This window comes from Lacerta agilis, chromosome 9, assembly GCF_009819535.1.
Source record: "Lacerta agilis isolate rLacAgi1 chromosome 9, rLacAgi1.pri, whole genome shotgun sequence".
Classification (NCBI taxonomy): Eukaryota; Metazoa; Chordata; class Lepidosauria; order Squamata; family Lacertidae; genus Lacerta; species Lacerta agilis.
The window spans coordinates 52298565-52317530 of NC_046320.1; the positions used below are offsets into that span (position 1 = coordinate 52298565).

Below are 18966 nucleotides of genomic sequence, written 5' to 3' on the forward strand. Positions count from 1 at the left end.
GGCAAAAAGAAGCTTACTCAATGCTGTCAGAAAACCTGAGAACTAAATATCAGCCATGGAATTAAAGAGATTGTTAAATTAGGACTTTATTGAGAGAGAGAGAGGATGCAGAAAAGGAAACACAACCACCGTATGAGCTAATAGAAAACTCATTCTCGATTGCTGATCCTTATGTACTCAAAACCGCCATCTGCACACGAGGAGGAGATATCAGCAGGCCTCAGGAGAATGGCAATACTGAAAATCTTTAAGACAACACAAAAGCTTAGTGAGTGGGCTTACTGGGCATGGAATGCTCATTGAATTTAGAATTCAAAGTCCTGATTTTGACCCCTAAAGCCTGATATGGCTCAGGACCGCAGTACCTCAAGGACCGCCTCTCCCCATATGAATTGATCTGGATCCTGCAATCATCATCTGAGGCCCTTCTTCATGTGCCCCTTCCACAAGAGCTCCAGTGTGTGGCACATGAGAACAGGCTTTTTCTGTGGTGGCTCCCTGTCTGTGGGATGCTCTCCCCAGGGAGGCTTGCCTGGCACCTTCACTACATATCTTTAGGCGCCAGGCAAAAACACTCCTCTATAGCCAGGCATTTGGCTGATTAAACAAACCATAGCCTTTTAAATGTGTTTGTGGGAGGTGAGTGTTATTGGTTGCTGTTGTTAAGATATTATTTTGTATTTTCATTTTGTATTTTTATACTGTAAATCACCCTGTGATCTTCAGGTATAATAATAATAATAATAATAATAATAGTTGGCCAAGAAAACATCTCAAATAAAACTCCCCAAACTGGTCCAGACTGAAGGTATGAAACTGCAAATGTAAAGCGGACAGAATCTAAAATCTTTCTTACAGAGATCACCAAATGAGCTATTTTATCTAACACAGAGTATTTAGTAACCAATTGTCTAGGCAAATGGGTTTTGAATACAGAAGGAAAGAGTCCCATCACACACCCTGCACAAATTTTCTGTCTAAACTGAGGGGGCAGCTGTTTATTGTAGCTTTATATAAAGTTAATTGCGGTGCTAGTTTTGAGCTTATGTTGTATCTTCCTATTATTTAACGGTTATGATTTTCTTAAAAAAAGATTTATGCGCTGCTAACAGGGTCCTCAAGGCAGTTTGTAGCAAAACACAATTATAGTACGAACATTAAACAAAAAAGAAAATCATAAAACCCGCCGTTAGTCATCACCAATTAAAATAGCAAACAAAGACAAACAAAGCTTTTTTAAAAAATCAAATAAAAAGAGTTGCCCAATTAACCAGCTCAAAAATACCTGCGGAAAAGTACCGGTAGATGCCTTACATTGCCCTTCTGGCAATTGATGTGCCTTTATACAGTGTGCCTTTTAATTTCAAGCCACTTTGGGTGATAATCTTGTCAGAAAAGAGAACAGGGAGTGAGCTGAATAAAAAATATTTTCTAGGGGGGAAATCACTGCTCTGAAATATTTTGGTGCAAATTACACAAAGAGTTAGCAGTTTGTTCAGGATTGGGCGCAATCCTTCTTGAACAAAAAGTAGCTGGAAGGGCGCGACTGTTCTGGAAAGTTTAACTTTCCCCTTTAATGCTACTTGGAAGTCGGATGGCTCAGTTGGTTAGAGCGTGGGGAGGGAGGGAGAGAGAGAGAGAGAGAGAGAGCCTTGCCAGGCAATATCCACCTAATGCTTAAATTTAAAGCTTTATTTCATTGTCCACGCTATTTTTCAAAAACTGCCCTCAAGTTAAGTTAATAAAAGGCAACATAAACTGGCCCTGGGCTCTCTGGAAAGAATAAGGCTTTAGGGCAACCACCATAGGAATGCTTAGCAAATTGTTAGCATCCAGAGCATGAAAGGAATCTCGTGTGCAGAACACACAGCTGTGCCTCTGCTTCCATGTATATCAACTAAAGGATAGCATTTGGTTAATATTGCCTTGACTTGCGTATATCTGTAACTCAGAATGTCAAGGCATGCATGTTGAGTACCTGACATTTCTGCATGGATGATATATGGCGTTTGCATGGCACACCTATCACCCTATATACTTCCTTAAGTACTGGGCAATTTCTTCCAAGTATCCTCTCTCACTTGCTCCTTTCTATGACAATTCCCTTTTCCTCCACCTTCTTCCTCTTTTATGTAGCTACCCTCGGACTTCTTAAACTCATTCCACTGCCTGCTTTCCCCTTTTCCTTCATGCATTTGCATTTCCTACTCCTTAGCTTCCCTGCACAATTCCAAACTTGTGACGTGAAGCAGTTCCTCTCCTTAGAACCTGCAAAAGGACAAAATCCCAGCCAAACTGGGAAGGTGGGCTGCTTTTTGGGGGTGAAGCCTTAGAACCCATGAGCACTCCATGCCAACATGATACCCTGGTTGCCAATCACACCAGTGGCTTTACTGTCACAAGCACATTACAATATAGACCAACTGAATGGCCAGCCAGAACCTTGAAAATGCTTTTATCTGTATAATTGTAGTTATAAGTTATTCTTTTACTTGGGTACATTAAACTGAAAAATGCTTACAACACAATATTCTTTAAAAAAAAAAAACAGACAGAAAGGAAGCACTTTTAACACAGAGACAATATTTTGGTCACACTGCGAACAGTGCCTGCATGAACACCCTTGAAATGAATGGGAATCGCAGTATGGTTCCTCTTCGTTTCAACAAGAATTGTAAATTCCCAGATTGTGACTTCATTTTCCTTAAACCTTCTGTTGTATTTTGTTTCTTCTATCCTAATTTATCAAGCCTTCATATCTGCAACATGTATTTAAAAGGAACAGATATCAAGCCAGATAGTCGTTTCAACAAGGGGAAGAGCTTAACATGCCTCAAACTGTGCTGCTGGGAGCTGCTGAAGCCAAGCCAAAATCACTCCCAAAGCCATTAAGGAATGCACTTGTCCATCTGCCATAAGATAACAAAACTCCACATACTATTTTGCTCAGCAATGCTCCTGTTTATGAGGCTGAAGAGCAGGACTTGTCCAAATACCAACCCCAAGCTCTATAATTAACCTCAGTCCTGGTGCTGAAGATGAAACAGAGTGCTGGGTATTTCTTGGCAGGCATGCTGAAATGAGCAAGCCAGCAAGTGTCATCTGTGGCATGAAGTCAACTTGGCATAAAAGTAATGCAATATCAATACAGCTCTCCGAAAGATACATCCTCATACGAGGAACATCTTTACAGCACCACAAGCTTTAAATGTGTCTCGTTTTGGTGGGCACATTCCATAAAGCAGGAATCAAAAGTTATTTTTAATTTGATTTTTGCAGTTGCTTAGCAATAAATACCATGGGGATGAGACTGTGAATTCATGGATAAGAGCATTGCGCCACTTAAAAGCTTGCACTCAGAAATAGAAATGGGGCCAATAAAGTCACCGCTTTATCTCCTTCGTGTCCCTCGTTTCATTCAGTCGTAAAGTGGAAAAAACTTTCCATAGCACTGCAACCTGCTCAATTCTTTGCCTTCCAAATCTTTGGTTAAAAATGCTTTCATTTAAAAAGCATTTAACCAAAGTCACAGTTGATTTACCAGTTTTAGCTATGGAAGGAGTTTGGAGTTTGGATTTGATATCCCGCTTTATCACTACCCAAAGGAATCTCAAAGCGGCTAACATTCTCCTTTCCCTTCCTCCCCCACAACAAACACTCTGTGAGGTGAGCGAGGCTGAGAGACTTCAGAGAAGTGTGACTAGCCCTAGGTCACCCAGCAGCTGCATGTGGAGGAGCGGGGAAGCGAACCCGGTTCCCCAGATTACGAGTCTACCACTCTTAACCACTACACCACACTGGCTCTCACTAGTCCCTCAGGCCTTGAGTGACCAAAACTACCGTTATAGCTATTTACAGTTTTGTGTTTTGCATGAGACTTCTAATGTTTTTTTTTCCATGTACAGAATGGCAAGATTCGTTGATAGAAAAGGATTCGGTGGTACTTACTAAAGACATCTCCTCGTGGTTTCTGAGGATCGATTGGTATCCTGTTGTCAACTGTGAATCCCTGTGGAGCTGTAGTTTCACTAGGAAAGTGCAACGGCTCTTTAGTTGTAAGTCGTGGTGTTTTTGTCGTTACAGGCTTAGGCGGAGTTGGAGGTGGTGTTGGGGGCCTTGTGACTGGTGGGAGTCTTGTCACTGGCTTCACAGCTGGCCTTGTGGTTGCAGGCTTGGGTACAAACCTGGTAATTGGTTTGTGTGTCGGCCTCGTGGTTGGCTTTGGGCTGGGTCTCACTGTTGTCCTAAAAGGAGGCCTCGCTGTAGCTGGTGCATTAGGTGGTTTGATGGGATGCCTCACACCACCAGTTTCAGGTATCCTATTTGTCATGCCACCGCTGCCTTTAGGAAAGGTTGTATTTCCCTTAAATACAGTATGTGGGCCAGATGGATCAATCATAACTTTGGGAATAGCTGGAGGGAAAAAAAACATATGGATGATGTTATCTCTCTATGCAAAGCATACCAAAGACACAATTGAAATATTCAGAACGTATATTTGCTTCATGGCTATATGAAAAGCATCACATTACTCACAGATTTTGTTAATACCAGTTCCTCTCCTCCTCTCTTTTGCTTTTGAAATGTGATTGATAATATTGCTCATACACACCCTTTCATAATAATGAGAATAGTGTGCAAGGTTCAAGCTGATCAATGGACCCCAGACTTTATACCCACGGACCACTTGAAAATTGCTGAGGATCTTGGTGGATCAGTTAATATTTTTTTTCTGCCTGTTGCAGCAATTGTAAAGCACTGTGCTAGATGCTGGTTTTTCAATGTATTTTTACAGACAAGCTGCAGACCACCTGAATGAAGTTTGTGGACTGCTGGTCAACCACAGTATGGGACATGGCCTTTTCAGGGATGTGCTTGAAACCAACAAACACTCAAGAACCCACAAACTGAGCACATGAAAAGCATATATGAATACCTCTGAAGTGAAGAAAAACTATAAGTTTTGAAGAACTATAAGTACAAGACTATCTGGCTGAAATGTTTAGGTATTTGTTTGGGGTGGGGTTAATTCTGAATATATATGAATTGGCTTCAGCTGCAGTGCCATAAGGCGTGAATTGAGTCCCTGCTGCTGAAATGTGATTCTGTACTTAGAAAGAGTTCCCCAGGGGAAGAGACTGGCACCTCTGCGGTTTCTGTAGGCCTAAATTACCCATGTTGTGATATAGCCCCATCCCACCAGGATAGTCTTGCATGACAGAGGTAGGCTGCATGGTGGGGCTTACTGGGCAACATCAATAGGCTGTAGCAGTGGTGCAAGGACTCAAGCTGTCTCTGACCCTACACTTAGGATGTACACTGAAACTTAGTGGAACACTTCTATTACCGTATTGGCCTGAATATAAGCCTCATTTCCCCCAAAATTCAAGACCTTACAGTATGCAGCCAGGAGCATGGGGCAAACAGCGCCAGGAGCACGGCAAAGCGGTGACCGCCCCACGCATAGTCCCCCGTCCTCTCCCCCTAGGCCAGGAAGGGAGAGAGTGAGGAAGGGGAAAGGCCACTGGCAATGCAGCTTATATTTGGGTATTTTTTTTATTTTCCTTTCCCACCCTCCAATTTTAAAGGCGTGGCTTATATTCGCGTGAGGCTTATATTCGGGCCATCACGGTACAATCTGTGTCTCCTGTGTCCTTGGCCTTAGCCACTAGAAATGTGAAGCAGCAAGGCTCTGGAGATTCACAATGCAATGTGACAATTTACACAGCAGGTAAGTCTAGACTTTGTGTTGTGTCAAACAAAGTTCCACTCAGAGTCAACCCATGTTCATTAATTTCAAAGGGTCATTACTGGGTGATGAAATCAAGATTGAAGGGGGGACATTTTTAGCAGCTTCTTTGTAGCAAGTATAATACAGTGGTACCTTGGGTTAAGTATGATTCAGGTTAAGTACGCTTCAGGTTAAGAACTCTGCTTAAGAACAGAAATTGTGCTCTGGCGGCGCAGCGGCAGCAGGAGGTCCCATTAGCTAAAGTGGTGCTTCAGGTTAAGCACGCTTCAGGTTAAGAACGGATCTCCGGAACGAATTAAGTACTTAACCCAAGGTACCACTGTATGTGCTTTTGTTGTAGTTTACAGGCTTCATCTATAAGGTAAATACAAATAGCCATCTAGCTTTGACATAGACCAAATAACAATATTTTCAGATGACTGAGACACTTAGTGTTTTAAAAGCTATAACCACATCCTTAAAGGTAAAGGTAAAGGGAACCCTGACCGTTAGGTCCAGTCACAGACGACTCTGGGGTTGTGGCGCTCATCTTGCTTTATTGGCCGAGAGAGCTGGCCGTACAGCTTCCAGGTCATGTGGCCAGCATGACTAAGCCACTTCTGGCGAACCAGAGTAGCGCACGGAAACGCCGTTTACCTTCCTGCTGGAGCGGTACCTATTTATCTACTTGCATTTTGATGTGCTTTCGAACTGCTAGGTGGGCAGGAGCAGGTGCCGAACAACGGGAGCTCACGCTGTTGCGGGGATTTGAACCACCAACCTTCTGATCAGCAAACCCTAGGCTCTGTGGTTTAGACCACAGCACCACCCGCGTCCCATATCCTTACTTCCCCACAAAAATGAATAAACCAACAAAGGAATTATTGTTAAGGAAGAGGATTTATCATTTGCTGCAACCGTTACATTGGTTATCTGTCATCCAAACGTCTAAGGGTTGAAGCCTCACTGCATTTAGAACGGTACAAAGACAGACAGAGACCATCCCTTACCCCACATTTCCCTCTGATATGCCATCTCAGAGAGAAGCACATTAAAAGGATCTCGTTCACCTCTGCCACGCGCCTCAGCTGAGCCAAAACCCGTCTCATTTTCAATAATATCGAAAGCTGGTGAAAGATTTAGCACTATCAGCAAGGCTATCAGTTGTGTTCTTGAAAGAAAGACATCTTTGAAAATCACCTATTTGGATCCATCCAAGTCTTTCATGCAGGTTGCCCGACCAAATCAGGTTTCTGTGCAGTCCAACAATAACCACACTACCAATCTTGTTTCTTCACAACGACAAGCAAGCACGTTTCTAATTCGCATGCGGAAAATCCCTCCCAACAAGCAAAGCAAAAGAAGCCAGAAGCAGCTTCTCTTGCACAGATTCTCAGATCTCTCTTAAAAGCTAGTCACATGCTGTCAAAAGCATGCAGGAAACAGAAGTTACTATTGCTTCCATAACTTTATAAACTCTCTAACGTTACAAACTCAGAGGTGACTGTACCATGCAAAGTCCCTGACGATTTCAACATGCTTAAGACAACAGGAAGGAGTAAATTGGGGAACAGAATTTACAAATGCAGGGGTCTATAGAGACATCTTTAAAGGTTTTCTTCCTTTCTCCTGTGATTCTTCACATATAACTATTTTCAGCGAAAATAGTGAACATACTATGCTTCCTTATACTGAATTAAACCATTGGTTCACCTGGCCAAACTATGTCTTCTTTTCAGGTGGCCTTGCCTCTCCAATCTTTCAGACAGAGGGCTACCTGCTACCTGAAATCCTAATTACAAAGCATTGGATTTGGAGCTTTCTGCACACTGTGCCACTGAACCTGACCAAACTCCACTAGGTTAAGCCAATGACTTCCAAATGTTCAGTTAAGATCAAGCTATAACTAGAGGAGATGCTTCAAGCGAGGCTTCCTGAAATGGGCCCTGAGGCCCTGAGCTGCTAAAAGCAACTGATAGTGCAAAGTAGGAAAATACGGTAGCTTTCAGCTCAAAGAGGGACTAGTGCGTACGTGGCTGGGGAGACTTCTTAAGAAAGACCACATTGCTTAGTACTTGAACTCTATAATGAAATCATAGAGACCCGTGTGATCTGCTGAAGTTAACTACTGAGAATTACAATTTTATGCAATGCACACCATGACAGGAAAAGCATTAATAACAGACAACAGGAAAGGCTTAGGGAAGCAGACCATATTCCTAAGAAAAACCGCAGACTGCAAAACATTAAAACAATTAGAGCAATGTACAGAGATGTAACTGCAAACTAAGACCACTGGTTTTTCATTCTAAAAACGAAAAGTGCTTGAGGAAATTTATTTTTACACTGGCGTATCAAGGCTCATAAAACTTTAAATACACTATCCATTCCTTCAAAATTAGATGAGTGTGATGGCACGAGGATGCCTGGCGAGGTTTCGGGATTTGGAATTCAAGAAGAGAATGACCATTACGTACTTATGCAGTTCATTCCGTCACCTCTGTATCCTTCTTTACATTTGCATTTGTAAGATCCCTGTGTATTGTAACACTGTGAAAAACTCCCACACTGATATTGGCCAAGTGTGCATTCATCTATGTCTGAAACGAAAAACATTGCATGAAACTCATGTCATAGCAATCATAAGGCACATTTTAAAACTTAACATAGAGTCATCAATTATCATTCTCTTGCTTGCTGAAATAGTGAAGCAAATCAGGAATAGATAATCTGTCGCCCTCCAGTTATTGATGATCTTCTATTATCCCTGACCATTGGGAATACTGACTGGGACAGATGTGAGTTGGAGTCTACCAACATCAGGAGGGCCACAGCCAGGGTTGGATTTAGGTTTTGGATTTAGAAGGAATGGCTGAGACACTTTAAGCCATTCTAATTATAACTTACAAGTGGAAAAGAGAATAAATATATGTTTAAAAAAAAAACCTTACATCTAGTAATTCGCTTCATGAAAACAGTCAACACACTTCCAAATGCACATTAGGATGTGCAAAGTCCACTCTGTTCAAATTTTATTCGGCTGACTACGTGGTTCCTCCATAAACAGTTGGAAAAAATATTGGTTATTTACAGGAGTTTGACCAATGTTTAGAGGATTCCAATCTTTTGGGTGAAAGTTTTAGGAAAGTTTTATGTCTTCCACTGAGTCTGAGCATTGATCCATCTAGCTCAGTACTTTCATCATCATTACATTTAATTTATCTACCTCCCTTCATCTGAAGATCTCAGGGCAGGCCACATTAACTGGCAGCAGCTCTCTAGGCTTTCAGGAAAGGGTCTCTCACAGCCTCACCTCACCGTGAGATGCTAGGAATTGAATCTGGGACTTTTCACAAGCAAAGCAGATGCTCTAACCCTGAGATACAGTACTTTTTGCTTTACTGCTTGCACGTTCTCACAGTTCCCCTGAGGAACTGTGGTGTGGGGTAGCTGAAGCAGCTGTGCGAGGTTCCTGTTTGTTGTCTAGTCCAAGTTATGAGGCATTGGGCCCCTATTTGGGTGCTGAAGCATTGAGGAGTGGGTGGTACCAGCAATTTCAACAGCCAGCTACATGACTAACAACTGCTACCATAGAAGAGGAGGAGGAGGAGGAGGAGGAGGAGGAGGAGGAGGAGGAGGAGGAGGAGGAGTTTGGATTTGATATCCCGCTTTACCACTATCCTAAGGAGTCTCAAAGCGGCTAACAATCTCCTTTCCCTTCCTCCCCCACAACAAACACTCTGTGAGGTGAGTGGGGCTGGGAGACTTCATCAGAGAAGTGTGACTAGCCCAAGGTCACCCAGCAGCTGCATGTGGAGGAGCAGGGAATTGAACCCGATTCACCAGATTATGAGTCCACTGCTCTTAACCACTATACCACACTGGCTGATGTTTGCTCAATGGCACATATCGTCTTCTCTCCTCAGGTGGGAGTGGAGCCTAATGCATGTGTTAGCTTCCAGTTTGTCAAAAATCTTTTAGAAAAACCTCAGTAACAGATTGCTCAGTGGTGATCAGCAATAGCAACGTTCAGGATTTCTGTCGGCAAAGAGTTCTCTGCACCTGAGCCTACAATAAATCCGAAAATGGACCTTTATTTGCACAGAAATTGTTGGGGAGGTCACTGTGTTACCAAAAAGTTTGTTATATGCACGGGCCTTCGCAAGAACGAAATCCTGCTGACAGGTCATAGATTATTTTAATGGATAAGGCCTACGTTAGCTATTTCAGGACTTTGCAAATTAGTTCACTATGAAGAGCTTGTGCAGCGGCTATAAAAAATCTTTCCCTTCCACAGCCTCTTATCCCCTAAATCTCAGTAAATCTTAAATTAGTATTCTACCACACGCAAATCACATTGGAATCTGTCTCCGTTTTAAGCAGGCTGATTGGGAACGAGAAAACTCATGACCATCAAGATGAGGTATCGGCTGTAATGCCAGTTACAGTGTGAATGCAATACTTTTTAAAAATTTAGCACTAAAGTAATTCTTAAGGAATTGAAGACAACTTCTGTGCAATTACAGAAAAACAGGGACTATGCAGATTTGTTGATGTGCTGTCTGAACCACTTTAGCCACCACAGAGGAGTTTGTGGACTTTGCAGTATTATCCCCAACCTCAAAAATGGGACAAGTAATGGAGGTAACAATCCTAGCCCAATGTGAGGGAAAGTTTCTGTATTCTAAGGATGGAACTACAAATTATGGGAGATATAGACCTGCATATCTCAACAGCTGCAACCAATTAAGCGGAGCTACGCTGAAGATGCAGGGCTACTGTGTTTTGGGGGCGGATGGGTCTCATGATGGGCTGTTGTGCACATCACAGAAGGGAAGACTGCCTATGTAGGTAGATTTGGAGTAACATTATATTTTGCACACAGTTTTCTTCTAGGAATGCTTTTGTGATAAGCTCATTTCATTACCGTAGCACTGGTATTTGCCTCCAATGTACATCAAATCAAATCCTTTATGACACTTGCAAATGTAGCTTCCAAAAGTATTGACGCACTTCCTGAATCGAGGACAGGTAACTCTCCCAGTGGCACATTCATCCACATCTACAAGTAGAAATCCATTAATTTCACCAAAAGGCTTAATCATAGCACATCCAAAAGTATGTTCAGAAGGTCAAAAATACTTCTTGGAAATTCCCTTTTGCTTTAGCTTTGTGTTTTAAACTGCCTCACAGAAAATGCGATTTTGTTTTTAAGGCATATCCATGCTCAACTTTTCTGTCTCTCCCCACCCATTTCTCCAAGGCTCCCCCCTCGCAAACTAAGGTCACACACAAGACTTCCTTTTGTGCCACATTTCTAGGCACAGGTCTGGGCTTTAAAGCTCTGTGTCTGAGTGCTGGAGTTTTATTGTCCCAGAGCTTTCCCTGGGGAAATCCACATTATACTGCTGAATCCGGAGCAAAAGAAAACCAGTTTTTTTGCAGATTGTTGTTTGCTCCAATTCAGCAGTAAGACGCAGGTCTGCCCAGGAAAATGCCAGAACCAACCCCCCCCCCCACACACACAAAGCTTAGACATCGAGCTTTAAAGCGTCTGTAAAACTGGATATAGGAGTAACACGGTTCAGTTTTGTTTCCCAAACCTGGATAGATTTAGCATAGTATACCCATGTGATTTTTGGTGAAGTACTTATTGTAGGAGACACTGAGGTGCATTAGCAACAGTTTTTGTTGGGGGGGGGGGCAGTAAGGGAAAGATGCAAAGCCTCAGACTCATGCCTAAAATAGGTGGTTTGTTATAGTCTGAAAGTTGTCCAACACATTTCAAGAACAATCAATCCTGGGGCAAAAGGTCTTCATATATATTACTCTGTTGAACCAGTTGAATAAACTCATTCGGGGAACATTCCTTCAATCATGAAAATGTTCTTTCACAAAAATATTTCCTGAGTGAATTGTTTCTGCTGATGTACCAGGGTAAGAGATACAGTGACCTTTTGCTCCTGAGAAGATGTATCGTTTGGTGCAGGGACATGGCCCTCCAAGATGTTGCTGGACTCCAACTTTCATCAGCCCCAGAGCCAGCATGGCCAAGATTGAGGGCTTATAAGATCTGTAATCCAGCAACATCTAGAGAGACGCATGGTACCCACCCCTAGTTTAGCCGTATCCAGCCTGATCAAAGTGTCAGCTCATGTGCTTCTCCCCTGCAACATATAACCTAAGTCATCTTTGTAGATGACAAAGCGGCAGCAGGATTGCCAACTTTTTAATTGGCTCTGCTCTTGTAAGTTTATCAGGAAAAAATAAGTCGGCGAAGGCTGCACTTAGGAGTCAGCTTCCTTGATCACAGTGCAAGTTACTTTCAAGTACACACGCAGAAAGGATAGGCAACAAAATATAGAGACTGTCTCAGATAAAAATGGGCAGTTTTAAGCATGTGCTATTAGTGTATGTGTATGTTTTGCTGCTGGCATCAGTCTGTCTCAGGAGATAATGAAGGAGTGCACCTTCAGGGGTGAAGTCAAACCATTGGAGAGTTACAGTGCCGGCTGTAGAGACCAATACAGGAGAGACATGTTTTGTTGCAGCTGGGGCAGATGACAGCATGTACCATGGCGTTTTTTTCTCTGCGCTCTTCCCAGTGATCATTCCTCCTCTGCTCACTGCTGTGGATACATGACCTGACTGATTGTCTCCAGGCACTGTGGTCATCTGCAAGGGATTCCCCCACGCGTTGTCCGCTATCATGTGACATCTGTGGACATCTTTGTAATGCAGAGTTGGTCTGCCAAGGGACCTGGTGCCTGAAGCCAGCTCTACATGGAGCACGTCCTTGGGGATCCTGCCAGCTTCTGTTCTGTGGACGTGACTAAGCCAGTGTAGATGTCGCTGAGACAGGACTGTGAAGATGCTGGGAATGTGAGCTTGGGAAAGCACATTTTTGTTTGAGGCTCTGTCCTGCTATGGTATCCCTCAAATCCTCCTGACGTAGCGCAGGTGGAAGGCATTGAGACGTCACTCCTGGTGAGTGTAAGTTGCTCATGACTCACTTCCATAAAGCAGTGTGGTCAACCGTGTGTGTGTGTGTGTGTGTGTGTGTGTGTGTGTTTCAGCCGAACAACCATCTGATGTAGCAACATGTCAGGTTTTCTGGGCATCTTAGAGTTAATGATGCAAGAGGCGTTCTGATCCTGGGAGTGTAGCCTTGCCCACTGTAATACGGGCACTTTTCCTTTGTCTAGAAAAGGGGAGGTTTGGTTTCACTTTCCCCGCTGCTTCATTCTGCCTTATTGCTTTGTGTTACTGCTGTATGTTAGTTTGCTGCAAGCATGCAGCTCAAGTCTGGAGGACTTGTGTGTGTGTGCTACTAAATAAAGCCTAGTTTAGTTTAGTAGCACTGGCGTCTGTCAAGTTATTTCACGACGCCACGGAGAAGCAGACCTAAAAGCCATCCCGACGCTGTGCTTAACTCTGCAATTGGAGAACGCTCAGGGCGAAGCAGAAGTGTGCCTGGGCGCCATTGATGTCGGAGACGATCGTAAAGGTGATTGATTGCAGTGCCGGCCAGCAGCACTACTTGGGTCAAAGTTTTTATGACCCAATATCAACACTATTCAAAACAGGTTATGGCTTAATGGCTTAATTGCTTTATTGCCAAGAAGCTACGCTTTGATGGCGAGGCGTCCTGAGGAGATTGATTGCCAGGACGGGAGGTCTGTATGTCTGCGGGGCCGGCAGCCGATAGCCCAGCTGGAGGACTGTTTTGTGCCATGCTTTTGAGGCACAAAGCAGGGAAACCTCGCTGGTGAAGAGAAGCCGTTTTCCGGAGCTGGGAGCTGAGAGGCGAGTGCTGAGTTTGCAGCCACGTGAGTTACCTCAAGCCCCAGGGGGGAGATGGCGCAGTCCCATGAGAGTTTCGTGCCACCCTTTCCAAGGTTGGATGGGAGGAATTGGCAAGATTGGGCCAAGAAAATGGAGATATTTCTGATTGCTAAAGATCTTTGGACTTGTACTCAGAGCCCACCAGTTCAAGCCCCTGCTGCTGAAGCTGCTGCAGCACTTAAGAAAGACCAGAGGGCTACTGCTCACATAGTCATGGGCATAGAGGAAGAGCTGATGGTGCACATAGACGCTGCCACTAATGCCCACCAAATTTGGGAGTGTCTTAAGCGTGTGTTTCAAAGAACGTCAGCTGGTGCCAAACTTCATACAACTAGACAGCTGTTTGAGTTACGTTTGCAAGAAGGAGGCTGTGTGCGTCAACATGTGGCCAAAATGCTGGCACTCTTCAACAAGTTGAGACAGCTGAATGTTCCTTTCTCAGAGGAACAAAAGGTCTATATCCTTCTGAGCTCACTAGACCCCAGTTATGAGACTCTTTCCCTAACGCTGGAGTCCATGCCTGCAAGCCAGTTGAATCTGGACTATGTTACTGGGAGGCTGCAGGACGAACAGGACCGGAGGCAGAGAGAGAAAGGGAAAGCTGTTAAGGGGGGTTGCTTTTTGCCTAAGCCCAGGAGTGGAGAAAACGCTGAGAGCTCTGTTAAAGCTTTTGCAGCTAAGCGCTGTTATCTATGCAATTCTGATAACCATCTTCAGGCAGACTGCGATCAGGCTGACTTCAAAGATGGTTTCCATGGCAACCGGGAGATGAAAGGAAGACCACGTCATGGGAGAAGAGGACCTTCCAGAGCAAGCAGAGGAGGGGCTGGAGCCCACTGCAAAGCAGCTGCATATGCCTTGGTTGGAAAGACAGTTGCTACCCCCAAGCTGCGTTGGTTAATAGACAGTGGTGCGGGGAGACATCTAGCGCCACCTAGCAGCCAGTTGCGGAACTGCAGGCCGATCCAAGATGCAACTGCAGTCACTCTGGCTGATTCAACCACAAGACCTGTTACCAAAACTGGTGTTATGTTCATGCCTTGTCTTAATGATGATATTGATGTGTATGTTTTAGATGGTATGAAATTTGGTTTACTTTCTGTTTCAGCTTTAGACAATGCAGGTTATCTGGTCAGTTTTGGGAACCAGGTATGCACCATCTCCAAAGATGGGAAACAATTGGTCCAGGTGAAAGGCCATGATGGGGTGTATATGCTGGAAACTGACAACAGCGCCACAGAGAGGGCGCAGGGTGCTGAAACAAGTAATGGCATCTCTGAGGAGACTCAAGCTCAGTATGCCAACTTACCCACGCATGATCAGTGTTTGCATTTATGGCATCGCAGATTCTCGCACGTGAATTGGAAATACGTGCGCAAACAGGTAGAGTGCACTGATGGTTGTAAAATGAAGGAGTGCTCCAAGTTTCTAGACTGTAGAGCTTGTAAAAGAGCCAAAGTGCATTCTTGCAGCTACCCATCGTCTGATAGGGTGACCAAGCAAGCTTTCGAGCTTGTGCATGCGGATCTCTGTGGTCCGATGGGGGTGCCAAGCATGGGTAATTCTCGTTATGTTCTTTGTCTCACTGATGATTTTAGTCGAGCAGGATGGATTTTCACGCTCAAAGACAAGGGGCAAACAGCGAAGGAGATTATAGAATGGGTGAAAGCAGTAGAGGTGGAATTTGGAACCCGCGTGAAAGCGTTTCAGACAGACCGAGGCACAGAATTTACTGCATCTAAGCTGCAGGATTTCTTTCGTGCCAAAGGTATCAAGCATAGAAAAACTGCTCCTTATTCTCCTCAAGAGAATGGTGTTTCTGAGAGGCGGAATAGAACAATGCAGGAGGCAGTAGATGCTCTCTTGTTTGATTCAGGCTTGCCAAGATGCTATTGGGCTGAAGCCTGGAGAACTGTCTGCCACACTCTTAACAGGACATACAGTTCCGTGATAGGGACCACGCCCTACTTTCTACTCTATGGAAAGAAGCCCAAGGTCCACTGTTTTCGGACTTTCGGGGCAGAAGCTTGGGTCCTTATCCCCAAACATTTACGTAGAAAGGGCAGTCCAAGATCACAAAAGTTGATTTTCTGTGGCTACGAGACAGGTTCGAAAGCCTGGAGATTTGCTTTCCCAAATGGCGATCGTTCACGAGTCATAATCAGCAGGAGCGCTGAGTTTTGTGAGCAGCAAGGCTGGAAAAGGATTCATGGAAATCCTGAGGTGCTCACAGATCCGTTCAGCGATCTTGATTATGAAGATCAGCCAGTTACACCTGCCAGTGGTGCAGAAGGTGGTCAACCTGCTGGTGTTTCGGGCCGCATTCCCGAACACGACCAGGGTGCAGTGTCAGAGGGGGCAATCCCAAAGAGACAGGTGAAGACAGAACCAAGGAGTGCACCCACATCTCCAGAAGTAGCTAGGAGAGGCAAGCGAGGTAGGTCTCCAAGGTCTCCAACAGGGAAACCCAGTCCAGGGGGACATAGCAAGCGCAGTAGGTCGCTTGGTGGTTCACCAGACGCCAGGGACTCTAAGGCTGAGTCCAGCACGTCTGGGTCAGGGGGCGAGTCACCGGTGGTGCCACGGCGTTCCAAGCGCACTACAAAGGGGAAACCTCCTGACAAGTTCCAAGCCACTAATGTTTGGGCCGGTTTTGCTCACTGCGAACCGGAAAGTTTCGCTGAGGTGCAGAGATTACCTCAGGCAGAATCCAGCAAGTGGCAACAAGCAATGGAGAAAGAACTTAGTGCCATGAAATCTCTTGGAGTTTTCACGCTGACAACTTTGCCAGCTGGACAGCAAGCTGTGAGCTGTCGCTGGGTCTATAGATTGAAACCCACTGCAAGTGGAGAGCCACAATATAAGGCTAGATTGGTGGCAAGAGGTTTCAGTCAGAGGCCAGGAGTGCATTACTCACAAGTCTATGCACCCACGTCCCGTAGTGAAACAATGAGGTTGCTTCTTGCTGTAGCAGCGCAGAGAGGCGCAGAAGCTGCTCATTTTGACATTGATGTCGCCTACTTAAATGCACCGCTGCAGGAGGAAATCTATATGCTACCTCCTCCGGGTTTTGAGGGCGACAGGCCAGGTCTGGTATGGAGGCTACACCGCTCCATTTATGGTCTCAAACAGTCCGCGAGAAACTGGAATCAGTGTCTCGACCAAGCGCTGGAGAAGCTAGGCTTTAGGAAAAGCCATGCGGACAACTGTTTGTACATAAAAGGGAAAGGTCAGCAACAAGAATTGGCCCTGATCTTTGTCGACGACATTGTTCTAGTGGCCAACACAAACAAACAGGTGCAGGAGTTTGCAAGTAAGCTGAGGCAGCACTTCAAACTCAAGGAGTTGGGTCCTGTGAACATGTATCTAGGGGTTCAGATTCACAGAGACCAAGATGGCAGTTTTGTGTTGAACCAAAGCGCAAAGATTGATCAGTTACTCAGAAAATTCAATATGGCAGACTGCAAAGGTGCAAGGACACCAATGGAAACGAGTTTTGTAACTGATAACCAGTCTGTTGAAAAAAGAGAATTTGAGAACCAAGAGGTATATCAATCTGCTCTGGGAAGCTTGCTCTATCTCTCGCAGTGGAGCAGGCCCGATATTGCATTTGCAGTTAATCTGCTGAGCCAAGAGGCAGCAAAGCCCAGTGTGACGGCATGGAATGGGGTCAAAAGAGTTCTTAGATATTTGCAAGAGACCAAAGAGTTTAGCCTCACACTGACAGCCCAAGGTGATGAACAGCTTCAATGTTGGGTGGATGCTGATTGGGCTTGCGGCTCAGACAGAAAGTCAATTTCTGGAATAGTTGTAAAATTTGGAGGTTCTGTAATTGGCTGGAGGTCAAAAAAGCAGAGTTTAATTGCTCTATCATCAACTGAGGCAGAGTTCAGTGCTCTTTCAGAAATGTGTCGAGAGCTTGAATTCTACAAGTGCCTAGTGCAGGAAGTGTGTGAGAAGTGTTACCTACCCATCACCATATGGGAGGATAACCGGCCATGCCTGAAGTTGGCTGAATCCGGTCAATTCAACGCACGAACCAAACATCTGGATATTCGGTTCAAAAATGTGCATGAGAGCGTTAGGACAAATGTGGTCACGCTGAAATATTGTCCTAGCGAAATGAATCTTGCCGATGGATTCACAAAGCCCTTGAGTTTCCAGAAACACGAAGTTTTCTGTGATGGGTTAAATGTTGAATGAAATGTATATATGTCTACCCAGGATTGCGAACGAGAGGGGGTGTCAGGTTTTCTGGGCATCTTAGAGTTAATGATGCAAGAGGCGTTCTGATCCTGGGAGTGTAGCCTTGCCCACTGTAATACGGGCACTTTTCCTTTGTCTAGAAAAGGGGAGGTTTGGTTTCACTTTCCCCGCTGCTTCATTCTGCCTTATTGCTTTGTGTTACTGCTGTATGTTAGTTTGCTGCAAGCATGCAGCTCAAGTCTGGAGGACTTGTGTGTGTGTGCTACTAAATAAAGCCTAGTTTAGTTTAGTAGCACTGGCGTCTGTCAAGTTATTTCACGACGCCACGGAGAAGCAGACCTAAAAGCCATCCCGACGCTGTGCTTAACTCTGCAATTGGAGAACGCTCAGGGCGAAGCAGAAGTGTGCCTGGGCGCCATTGATGTCGGAGACGATCGTAAAGGTGATTGATTGCAGTGCCGGCCAGCAGCACTACTTGGGTCAAAGTTTTTATGACCCAATATCAACACTATTCAAAACACAACAACAGCTCCGTGTAAAGCTAGATGTCTTGCCTACACCCACCAGTGCCAATGGGCAACAACAACCACTGCTGCCCAGAATTTCCCAGGGCGCATGGCAAGGAGAAATAACATGCTTACAACTTTTGACTTACCTACACAAGTTCTGCCATCAGGAGCTAGTTGCAAGCCTGGGGAAGGACAACGGCACCGCACCTCCCCTTTCACCACATCACAGCCGTACTGACAGTTTGCCATTGAACATGAGAGCGCGTCTGTGGGAACATCATACAAATGAAATTAATTATTATCAACAACAACATTTCATAGGCTTTGTGAGATTGGGGAAGGGAGGCATAGCTCAGTGGTAGAGCATTTGTCTTGCCTGCAGAAGGTCCCAGGTTTAATCCCCTGGCATCTCCAGGTAAGGCGGCGAGAGATTCCCTGCCTGAAACCCTGGAGAGCTTCTGCCAGTCAGTGTAGGCAATATGGCGTTAGATAGACCAATGGTCTGCCATACAGCATCCTATATTCCATTTTATCAAGGTGATTCAATATAAAATTGCACAGCAGAGGAAACAGGAAAGGCAGGGCTTCTTGGAGAACTAAACATGTTTTGTTTGATCTTACCTACTTTGTGCAGGAACCATCCTCAATCTGGTGAACTTCCAGGTGTTGCTGGAC

At 44.8% G+C, this 18966-nt stretch overlaps 1 protein-coding gene across 5 annotated transcripts in view; it reads right to left on the reverse strand.

Annotated features, from left to right (window-relative positions):
* NPNT (nephronectin) overlaps positions 1-18966 on the reverse strand; it is a 73797-nt gene that overhangs the window by 10654 nt on the left and 44177 nt on the right. For 3 of the 5 annotated variants that reach the window (XM_033160326.1, XM_033160325.1, XM_033160330.1), the window contains 5 exons: positions 18438-18557; positions 10659-10793; positions 8209-8331; positions 6742-6858; positions 3949-4413 (listed from right to left, as the gene is read on the reverse strand). In XM_033160326.1, coding sequence (XP_033016217.1) covers positions 3949-4413; positions 6742-6858; positions 8209-8331; positions 10659-10793; positions 18438-18557 — 960 coding nt within the window. The remainder of the gene's footprint in view (positions 1-3948; positions 4414-6741; positions 6859-8208; positions 8332-10658; positions 10794-18437; positions 18558-18966) is intronic. The other 2 variants (XM_033160328.1, XM_033160329.1) reach the window with 1 other exon arrangement.